The 11,983-nt window shown below is 38.7% G+C and overlaps 1 protein-coding gene across 4 annotated transcripts in view; it reads left to right on the top strand.

Annotated features, from left to right (window-relative positions):
- The first annotated feature begins 4,601 nt into the window (after positions 1–4,601).
- Positions 4,602–11,983, top strand: part of erc1a (ELKS/RAB6-interacting/CAST family member 1a) — a 30,176-nt gene continuing 22,794 nt past the window's right edge. For 2 of the 4 annotated variants that reach the window (XM_053682132.1, XM_053682131.1), the window contains exons 1-2: positions 4,602–4,868; positions 5,861–6,742. In XM_053682132.1, the coding sequence (XP_053538107.1) occupies positions 6,056–6,742 (687 nt within the window). In that variant the 5' untranslated portion in view covers positions 4,602–4,868; positions 5,861–6,055. The remainder of the gene's footprint in view (positions 4,869–5,860; positions 6,743–11,983) is intronic. The other 2 variants (XM_053682130.1, XM_017474777.3) reach the window with 1 other exon arrangement.

The raw sequence follows: 11,983 nt of genomic DNA, 5'->3' as shown, positions 1-11,983 counted from the left end.
GGGAATGATGTCACCATCTACATACACCTATCTCCCCATGGGAAGGTGTGCCTGATTGTAGCTTTAAATAACACTTTTTTTTTATTTATTTATCTTTCTTAAAGGGTACATCCACACTGAAAGATATTAAATCTGTTCATAATAAAAATGTTTGTGATATATTTAGAGAATCTTTTGCTAATTTGTTGGTTGGTGCTCTTTGTTATTCCTGTGAGAAGTTAGTAGTTTTCTGCTGTGATGACGTCACACTGTTAGCACAGGGAGAAAAAAATCATAATGGATAACTGACTGGTTTTGCTGTTAGCTCCTAAAAACAGTTTATTTTCTCACTTGCCATTTTTCATTGACATTCATTGTAATCCATCCATCCATCCATCCATCCATCCAATTTCCATACTGCTTATCCTACACAGGGTCATGAAGGAGCCTAGATGCAACCTGTAGCCTATTCCAGGGAACTCAGGGTACAAATCAGGGGAAACCCTTGACAGGGCACAATCACACACCCAGTCACACACTACAGACAATTTGGAAATGTCAATCAACGCATGTCCTTGGACTAGGGGAGGGATTTGAAGTCCAAAGGTATGCATTGTAGGCTGATTGGCATTTCCAAATGAATGACAGTGAATGTCAATGAAAAATGGAGAGTGAGAAAATAAGCTGTTTTTAGGATCTAACAGCAAAACCAATCAGTTGGACTGGAGGAAATCCCTGAAGCACAAGGAGAGCATGCAAGCTCTACAGACACAGGGCAGAGGCAGGATTCAAACCCCCACCCCAAAGGCGCAAGACAAATGTGCCTTGCTAAGCCACTGTGCCCCCCAGTAACTGTCATATTAATTAAAAATCCAATGTAGAAGAGTAGTGGAAACAGCACTGGGAAGAGTTGCGCTGAGTTAAGCCTGAGACATGGCTCAGCTAGTTAACAAGCTATGAGGTGACAAGCAGGATTTTGTTGAGATTGATATTAGCATGAAAGTTTAAGCTTTGGAAGCTGATCTGTTTGAGCAGAGTGTACAGATGAGTAGGTGAGAGAGCTGGACAGACTAAAGGACTAGAGCGCTGCTGCATTGCTCTCTTTAAGTAGAAATGACACCAAAATCTTGCTGGTCTCACTATCATCGAATAGTCAAATGACACTGTGAGTAATGTAGGAAAATCATTAACCAAAGTGAAAACAGTCCAACTTGTCAATGAAAGAGGTTTATACAAAAAAGTCAACTAGAATTTCTATAAATTAAATGCCACTGGAGATTAAATGTTAATTAAAAAGATTTGTGCAATTCATTCAGGCTGAAATCTCTATCACATATGGTCTTCAGTGTCTTTGTTTGATGTTAAGGGAATAAAATTTTGTAAAAAAAAAAAAAAATAGTTTTAACAATTTCACTCAAGTTAAAAAAAAACTGTGCATATGTACATAAAGGAAAGTACACTGCCACAATTACAGATTATTAAAAAAATAAAATAATGGCTACTAGGTGGTGGCCTTGTTAGAACAAGAAAACTTGTGAAACCAACCATTTAATAAAGAACTGTATCATGAAACATGAAATCTGTCTATCCATAAGATTCTCAATTGTCAGTTCTTATCTGATGTGTCTTGACATGAAAGAGCAGGATAGTTGCAATCATCTGTGGTAACATTATGTAGATATGTGTGATAATTAGTAGTGATGTGTCATCTCAAGAACAAGTCGGCTCTTTTAGGTGAACGTTTAGGTGAGCCTGCTAGCAAAAACACTAAGATCCCACGTTGCAAGATTTAATCAGCTTTGTTGTAGGGTGTAGATGTGCAGTGTCCATGAATTTAAGTTCCAGTAAGACAAAATAATAGGGTGAATTCAGATATATTGGGAAAGTTTTTGAATTTGTACCTTGTCTAAATTACCATTAATAATACCAAAAAATCCAAACATAGGATACATTTCTGAAATCCTCATGGTATTAACTACCTACATGTGAAAAAATATTCTAAAGGAGCAAGGCTTACTACAGTTATTTATTTTGGGGGGGGGGGGGGGGGGGGGATTTGGGGCACATATCATCCTCAATGACGTTTAAAATAATTTTATCATCATTCATGAAATTCATCACCATTTTCTAATATTGTATGAACACAGTATATTACATATTAAGATGTTGGGTTATGTAAAATACTTGATTTAATTTCTTACATCAATTATAGTAGGCCTAATAGAGGTTAGACAATCTTCCAAATATCCTTCCAAATTCTTAATCAAATTATTAAGTTCAATATGAACAGATTAGGTAAAAATCACAGTCAAATACCACAACTAAAAGGTAAGTAACATCCATCCATTTTCTGTACTACTTATACCATGCAAGGCTGTAAGGGAGCCTGGAGCCTATCCCAGGGAACTCAGGTCACAAGGCGGGGGATGCTCTGGGCGTTGTGCCAACCCATTGTAGGCCACAAATTGCACATACATTCACAAACTATGGACAATTTGGAAATGTCAATCAACCTACAACATATGTCTTTGGACTTGGGGAGGAAAACCCAGAAGCATGGGGAGAACATGCAAGCTTTGTGCACACAGAGTGGGGATAAGATTCAAGCCCCCAACCCTGGAGGTCCGAGGCAAATGTACTAACCATTAAGCCACTGTGCCACCCCCAGCCCGTGATCTTATTAAGATGCTTCATATAAACACAATTTAATGGACATAGTTGTGGAGTGTTTCCTGCATCAATTATTTCCTATTAAAGCTCCCTTCACCTTTCCATACTCCACTTACTGTACTTTTTTCCCTGCTGTTTATATACTCTTTCTCTTCCTCTCTCTCTCTCTCTCTGCGTTACTCCATACTCCACTTAATGTACTTTTTCCTGCTGTTTTTTATACTCTCTCTGTCTTTACTTTTCCATTGTACTTTTTCCAATAAATGTTATGGTTGAATTATTAGAGGGCAAGAGTAGACTATAGTAATGTTAGTTTGTTTTATCTACGTCCACTCATCAGTTATTTTCCAAGGCTTTTCTGGACTGAATATGGTGTGTGAAATCACAGCTCTGTGGTGCAAAGCTACAGGAAATGAATAGCCTGATGCCACTTTGTCATTTGCTAGTGAGAATCCATGGTTGGGCACGTCTGAGTCATCATTTTATTCATTTGTATTTTATCAGGTACACCTACCATATGTGCGCTTTGCAGATTTACAATTACAGACTGCAGCCCAAATTAATAATTTCTCAGCCTCCCTCTACCTCATTCATTAGAGAGTATGGCACTGGTATGAGCATATAAGGCTAATAAGTGTTAAAGGGGTTTGTAAACACTCATTATCTCTGTCGAGTTGGAAGGGACTTTTCCCTTGCCACTGTCACTTCTGGCTTGCTCATTAGGGATCAATTTATAAATTTAAAATCTATATCCAGAATTTTTAGATTTCTGTAAAGCTAACAATTTGTAACAATGGGTATACACTGTTAAAAGTGCTATACAAATAAAATTTAATTGAACTGAAGGTGATGGAACTCTGCAAGTGAAGTGGGAGGAGGTTGCATTTTCAATGCCATAGGAAGAAATATTACAGAATGGTTACAAAACGAAAAATGCATGCCAGTCCAGTGTACGTGTCTCAGGAGAGTGGGATGATTGGCACTATTGCAGGATTGAACATTACTGTTTCTGTGACACAGTGACCGTGAGTTTGTTTTCTGGTGTCCATCATGACACAGGTACAAACTCAGGTCTCCAAACCAGATTATTCTGGCTCGTTCAAGCTCACTTGATCCCATCCATATAGCTGCAGTCTCTGGGTGGGAAAAGTACTAAAGTATACCTTTCTTTGTCACAGCAGTGGTAACTTTTTGACTTAGAATGTGAATGTTGTGTACATAACTGTACCTTAATGACCAGTGATATACACAAACTGATATACAACACCTGTACACCTGCACATTCATGTAGTTATATAATCAGGCAATTATGTGGCAGCAGTGCAATGTAATGCAAAAAATCATGCAGGTACAGGTCAAGAGATTCAATTCATGTTGACAACAAAAATCACAATGAAGAAAAAATTTGATCTCTCTGAGTTTAACTGTAACATGAAAACTGTAACATAAAAAAACAGAGTGACAGTTCTGTAGGTGGAAATGCCTTGTTGATAAAACAGATCAGAGGAAAATGGCAAGATTGGTTCAGTAATTCACATAATTACTTTACAACCATGGTGCGCAGAAAAGCATCTCAGCATGCACAAGACATGAAACCTTGAGGTGGATGGCTACATTGGATTCCTCTCCAGTCAGCAATGAACAGGAATCTGTAGCTATCATGGGCACAGACTCACCGAAAGTTGACAGCTGAAGATTAGAAAAGAAAAAATCACCTGGTATCTTCACCTGTTAAGCTTCAGTGAGTGACCTGTATCTACATGATATGTTTTTTGCATTGCGCTGCTGCCACATGATTGGCTGATTAGATAACTGCAGGAATGTGCAGTTGTACAAGTGTTACTAATAAAGTGGGCGGTGAGTATATACGTTCAGCTTGGTACTTTAAAGTAACCGTTTTTCAATCCACACATCACGTTGAACAGACACTACAAAATGGCGGCTCCTCACTTTGTGGTTCCCTCTGTGGGCTTCATAATATATGACGTTAGCCCCGCCCACTCCGATTAGGCAGGCTCACGTCGCGAGCACGCAGCGTAGGCCTTACGTCACCGAACTCCTTCCAGACCTGCTGGGAAAGGATGCTGCTAATGTCTGCAAATAAAAAAAAAAACCTCTCAAGCAATATAGAAAAATAGGCTTCTTTCTTTTTTAGGGCGCCGTTTGGACACTGGGTGCTGCAAAATTTCATTTACACACATGGATTTAAACAACAGATGGTAATTTGATTTTGCAAGACATTATTTGCTTTTATGTCAGTGTTGAGATACATTGTGATCAAATTGATGTGCATGATTTTTCTGTGTGGATCTAACGAAAATATTTGTCGATCGGAAGCGTGTGTTAGGCAGCTATTTTATTTTCTTACATATTATTCTCGTTTATGATAGGGTGTGTGTGTCTGTTTTTGAAAGAGGAGTGGATAAGCTACTATAGGCAATCAAACCGGTACAATGGTGGGTGACTGGAGAAGGGCAAGGGGAGGATTCTTGTAGCTGAATAAATGCATAAAGGTGATATTGCTGGGAGCTGGAACAATCTGCGAAATAAAACACCCGAAACCTTTAACGAAGCAATAATTGTGTAGGTTAGAGCGCGCGCTCGTATTTGCGCATATCGCGCTTCTTCGGTCACATCCGAGTTTTACAGCTCACGCCTAGATATAGGCTATATATGAACCATGATCGTATCCGACTTGAGGAAATTGACGTATTGATCATATACATGGCTGTTAAACGGACAGCAGAGAACTGTACGTGTCTGACTGCGATAATGTACAATTTCTGTCTTTTAAACGCTTTAAATGTGGATACTTGGAGCATGAATACGGTGCAACCCCGCCTTTTCTTCATTGCATAGCCGTCACCTGGTGGTTTGTAGTCTAAATGTATTTCGAGAGGTGTGACTTAAAATTGTGCTAAAAAATTGTATATTTCATAATTGAAGGAGCTGATAATGTTTATTTATGCAATGTTGTCATTGTAATATGGAAAGCACTTGATGTTAAATGGTAAATGTCTGCATTTAAACATTTATGCAATAGCTTAGGCCTTAATATTAATTGTAATAGAAAAAAAGGGTTTAAATACCCATCTGTCTGCAGTCAGCTGGAACAAAGGTGTGGGCTTTTTCATCCCAGTGACCCACATGACAGCGATCCTTTGGCATTGCATTTTTTCATATACAGGCTGTACCTTTTATTTTTCTGCAGGGCACAGTAGGTGTTCCACGATAACCACAGACAGACCATCCTCTCCCAGACGGAGCAAAAAAAGCTGCTGTTCTTGTGTAAAGGGGAAAACAAGAGTACGTCCGTACATACAAGAAGAATGATTTGTTAACCGCTTGGGTGTGGTACACATATTTGTCCTATCTTCAGTTGGTCTACTGGTTGTAGTCTGTCAGAATGTACGGCAGCTCTCGCTCTGTGAGTAAAATGGATGGCAATCACAGTGGGAGCCGGAACAGCCAGGGCAACTCAGGCCGATCTCCCCGGCTGCCACGCTCACCCCGAATGGGACACCGCCGCACCAACAGCATGGGGGGCAGTGGCGGTGGGCCTGGTGGCCCTGGGGGCAAAACTCTTTCCATGGAGAACATCCAGTCCCTCAACGCTGCGTATGCCACGTCTGGTCCCATGTACATGAGCGACAACGAGGTCGCGCTTGTCACCTCCTCCGACATCCCGAAAAGTGGTATGGCAACCGGACGCTTTGGTGGCAGCATCCCATATGGCGTGCGTGGAACAGTCACCGGGAGCACGCCTGACATGGCCATGGTGCCTACTGTGTCCACAGACTCCATGAGCTTTGGAGGAGAGCTCCATACAGCATCCACAGTGCCACATTCATTGCGCCAGGCCAGAGACAACACCATCATAGAGCTGCAGGCGCAGCTAAAAGAGGTGCTGAGGGAGAATGAGCTCCTGAGGAAGGAGGTGGAGGTGAAAGAGAGCAAACTCAGCTCATCTATGAGCTCCATCAAGACATTCTGGAGCCCTGAGCTGAAGAAGGAGAGGGCGCTGCGCAAGGATGAGGCTTCCAAGATAGCAGTGTGGAAGGAACAATATCGTGCCATTCAGGATGAGACTCAGGTGAGGAGTGTGTGTGTGTGTGTGTGTGTGTGTGTGTGTGTGTGTGTGTGTGTGTGTGGGCACACTAGTCTTTGCATTTGTCTATATTTTGCATACCTTTAGCATAATTCTTGACAGTGAATTAAAGTGCTCCTATTATGGTTTTTCAAATATTACCTTTCATGTAGCTGTTTGTGAATGTAAAAAGTTTGCAAAGTTTCAGAATTGAAAGCGCACAACCAACGGAGTTATTGACTCCCAAAAGATGGAACAAATTCTGAACAGCTGAAACAAGTAGTTAATAATTCCAGACTTACTTCCAGTACAAACCTAAGTAGGTTTGTAACAAAAAGCCCCACCTCTGGTTTTCATTGGCTGCTCGCTGACAGCGGTAGACCAATCAAACAGACTGGGACATCTGACCAATCAGAGCAGAGTATGCTCTCTGACAGGAGGAGTTTAGAATGAATCTTTTAGAAAGGATTATTTAACTAGTCATTTTTGACACAGGGAAAAAATGTAATGCTGCAATTTAAATTATGTTTTTTTGACCTTGGATGCATGTAAATCTACTGTATGAGATCTTTAAAACAAAATTAGGAATGTTTCAAAACCATAATAGTTGTGCTTTAAATGTTTAAATCTACTTTGCATTAGGATATATCAAAACACTAATTATTCTCTTCCCTCAAGCTGTTTAATTGTGATTCAAAACCATATTAACATAATGTCTACATAAGCTATCATATACAGAACATCTTATACTACAGAAAAATTCACAAATGTCAATGTTCTTCCAAAAGATTTTCTCTCAGTTGGTGTTTTGATGATGGTGTTGGAGAGTGCTATCTAACATGTAGGTTAACTACATGATAGTGCTATCTAAGATAGCACTATCATAGCAATGATACCACCACTGAGTGGTGAAGACGAAAATTATGTAAATCATATGCTATGGCCTTCATAGTCGTAAGATCTCAACCCAATTGAACAGCAATGAGAGATGTTAGATAACATCTCTACATGTTAGATAGCACTATGATAGTGCTAACATGTAGAGATGTTATCTAACATGTCTCATTGCTGTTCAATTGGGTTGAAATCTTACGACTATGAAGGCCATAGCATATGATTTACATAATTTTCATCCTCACCACTCAGTGAGGCCTCATGCCCTGTGGATTGGGGCCAGACTCGTCTTGGAAGAGAGCACTACCGTCAGGATAGAAATGTTTCATCAAAAGATAAAGGCGATCAGTCAGAAGAAAGTTCTGTTTATTTGCAGTGTAACCCTAAGGGGACAAATGGAACCAAACCATGCTAGTAAAATCCTTCCCACAGAATAAAATAGATGTTTTTTCTTTTAATTCATCACTGTATGCAGTTCTAGCAAGAACATGTATGGATGTATGGAGATGCACTTAGAAGAAAGTTTGATGGCTAGAATATTGCACTAAGCAGATGTGCAATGATAAAAGGAATTATAAGTTGTCATCTCTGTCACACAATTTAGAACATGGCTGTTACTGTGGACATTGATAAAACTAAAATTATGCTCTAGTGATAATGCAGTTATAACTGGTTATTCACAGATTTGAATCCACTGTAACAGAATCTAATAATAGACACAGCATTTGCCACCTCTATTAATCAGTCAGACTTTAATCTGAAGTCCTAGATATGAAAGGAAATCACCCTGAAATATATTAAATATTGATAAGTGCTAATTAGTTAGTTGCTATATTTTCACTATTTCCTCAGTTACAATGAAGTTTTGTTTAATAGGAGAAAAATAGAGTAAGAATCTCAAACATAAGGGATAACAGTCAGGTTTTACTTTTAGCTCTTAAAAACAAAAGAACAAAAACTGCTTTTCTCACACACCATTTTCCAGTAATGTTCAAGGTCATTAATGAGAAATCCAATGTAGAAGTAGTGGAGACAACAAAAATTGGACTCCAAGTTCCACAGTGCAATGCAGCAAGGCTATTTAGCAATCTATTGATGGTGTATTGATGGTGGTACTAGCATGAATTTTAGCTAATGCAAATTAATAAGCATTAGTTGAATCTTTGGAACCTGATCTGTTTGAGCAGAGTGTACAGATGAAGAGATTGAGATGACAGACTAAAGGACTACAGCACTGCTGCATCGCTCTCTTTAGTTAGAGATGAAGCACGTGCTAATGCTGCGTTCTTGGTGTATCGTAAGTGGTCATTTACAAGTTGTAATACTGTCATTTCCCATCTCGAGATGTTCAACATGGGAATTGTAAAAAACAAAATTAAAAAAAAAAAACCCCTGGACACTTCCATGAAAGTGTGCCTTTTGCTCTGTCAGAGCATCTAAAGCTTATAAAAAGCTGCACTTCACTGCACCTTTACAGTTACAGCCTCGAATGGCTATTGTTACTGTTCTACTATTGTGAAATTCAAACATTCATGCAATGTTTTGGACTGAAATTGCATTACAGGAACAGCAGACAATAGCGAGTAGCTTAGCAACAAGCCAGCCACCTAATGCTAGTGATAACTCTAACATTGATGATACTTTACACTTTAGAAGGGCTTTAGTGAGTGTATTTTTATATTGTATTTCTTGATACCGTATATGGATTTGAGACACTGCTTCCAATAACCTTTGGACTGTTTTCATATAGGATTTCAGACTGCGCTAGAGAAAACTATAAACAATTTAGGCTAAAAGTCCTACACTGCAAAACAGCAATAAATAATTGAAAGATTTTGGTGAGTTTCAGCACTTTTATGATCTCGGAACATGTGATGTAATACATCAACTTCTGCTGATTACAGAACTAAAGATGACCTTAAACATGATTATGTTCAAAATTTACACTGACTTTTTGACATGATTCCATGCCATTAGCAAAGTTATGAGCCTGGAACAAAGATATTGCTAAATTATCTAGTCAACACGTTAGATTTGACATTAGAACTATACATGCAAAAATCCATAAAATTAATGTTATTGCTTATACAAGCCTATATATTTATACATCGCCGTGCGTGAAAATACAGAATACATTGTTAAATGAAGATTAGATAAATACTGTTAAAGATTTGTATTAACAATTTGAAGTCATATTGTTTTCCACAATCCAGTCACACTGGTGTGTGTCACATCCTAAGTGTTCATCAGTCTCATGGATGTTTGATGCCTTAGAAAGTAAACAGTGAGCTAAATCTTTAGAACATGGCAAACATTGAAAAATAAAATGATTCCTACAGTGAAATACATAAATATTTGTTAATTTACTTACTATATACTACAGGTGGAAATATAAAATAAAGCCAGTCAAAGAAAGATGTCTCATGTTCCATCATTTCCAAAATGCTGATCAAATGTAAAACTTTTTGATGAAGCTGTTTTACTGTTCACACTTTCCTCAATATCTCTATGTGACATGTTTATAATTCAGACACTGATACTTAATTTTATAAGAGCATTGTTATTGGAGATGTAAGCAGCATTTCATGCCAGTTTTTCCAGACAGCTGTTTAGATGACTGCCTTGATTGTTTTGAAACCTCAGATTCATTGTTTGAAATTATACTGAGAACAGGAGAAAATTGGCCCCCAGGATCAGGCTTTGTTATACAAGCTTCCAAAAATCTTTCCTCCCTTGTGTAATGAGCATAAGGGTCTGGTCTGGTCCAGACAGGCTCGTATACTCCTGCTTCCCACACCACATTGTGCTAATCTAATGTCCTGTAGCCCGGCTGAGCGATAGATCTTTGAGCTGCTAATTGAAGATGGCCTTTTGCAGATTTTCGGTGCTCCGTTTGAGTCTCAGTAATGCTGCGCACTCTGCTCTCTGCTGCCGTGCGCTGGGCCCTCTCATTTCAGTGATTAGTCTCAAACTGTGTTTCACAGCAACATGGCAGTCTTGTCACATCCACACACAAAGGGGCGTAGTGCAGGAAGCTAACGATGGCTGTGTAATTTGGTGGGATAGGCATTGTCATGCTGCTCATGCTGCTCGGTTCCAGTTAAAATTACCTATTTTCAGAGACATTATATGTGAACACTGGTTAGTACTACATGCTATTTAGCAACATGCTTATTTGAGCTTAATTAAACCTTAACATCCAGTATCCAGCAATTGAGAATGTGTGTGTGTGTGTGTGTGTGTGTGATTAAGTAATTGTGCAACAACTGCTCTTGATAATGCTCTAATCTGAACAGTGACTGTTTGGTTAAAGATAAAGCACAGAAGTCAAATGTAAGGAAGTCATAGTGGTGACACCTTTTGTGGCCACATGTTATATTACACATGGCCTACATGTATTTCAGATATGACTAATCACACAGTAAGCAAGGGGGGAGGGTATATTATTTATTTTTTCTATTATTTTTCCTAAAGATTTCATGTTCTTAGTATGATTGGCATAAAATGTACTGTTCTCCGTTATGTATGGTAAATAAACCATGGTTTCCAGATGTCCCACATGGGGGCTCCATCCTCCCTCCTCTCTGCCTCACTACACAACACCACACACACCCTGCATCTGCCAGCGACACTTATGCTTGCCTGGCTTCAACCGAAGTTGTCAGCTATTTCTTTATTCTTTATTCAAGCTTTATTTCTTTATTTTCTTTACTCAGATGTCAAATGTGATGAAATAGACACAGAATACAATATCATACTATATATGCCACATATATCTAGAGGATTTAGTCTATGCCAGATAAACCATTGTTCAATTTTGTATGCAGCCATCTCAAGGGATTGAGAATGTGCACTGTAAATGTCTGCTGTTTGGAGAGTTACAAATCCCTCTGGTTTTCAGCTTATTCAACCTTTTTTGGGAAAGTAAAATATATGCAGCTGTGATTTATGGCAAGCTCAAGCATTGCTCTCTTAGTCTTAAGAACCTTTTAGTTGATATTTAACACAGATTGGCTAACATTAAAGGGATACTCCAAGGGTTTTCATCCTAATTCTCATCCACTGTAGCATATGTGTGATTGTCCTGAGCTGAGAAAAAGAATAAATATTTTGTTTATTGAAAATGTCTTATAAAGGAAGTCCAAGGGCAGTTGTTGGGATGCTATAATAAAATGACACATCTGTTTGGCTCTATCTCTAAAAGGACACATCTGTAATGTGTCCTTTTAGAGATAGGGTTATGAATATAGTCCTTTTGTGTATTATGTCCTTTTATGTATTAATACCACAAATGTTTAGAGAAGGCGTTTAGTAACACAAATTATTTTCTTTAATGTATTGGTTCAGTAATTG

Source organism: Ictalurus punctatus, chromosome 8 (assembly GCF_001660625.3).
Source record: "Ictalurus punctatus breed USDA103 chromosome 8, Coco_2.0, whole genome shotgun sequence".
Lineage (NCBI taxonomy): Eukaryota > Metazoa > Chordata > Actinopteri > Siluriformes > Ictaluridae > Ictalurus > Ictalurus punctatus.
This window is presented reverse-complemented; position numbering and strand designations above follow the sequence as displayed.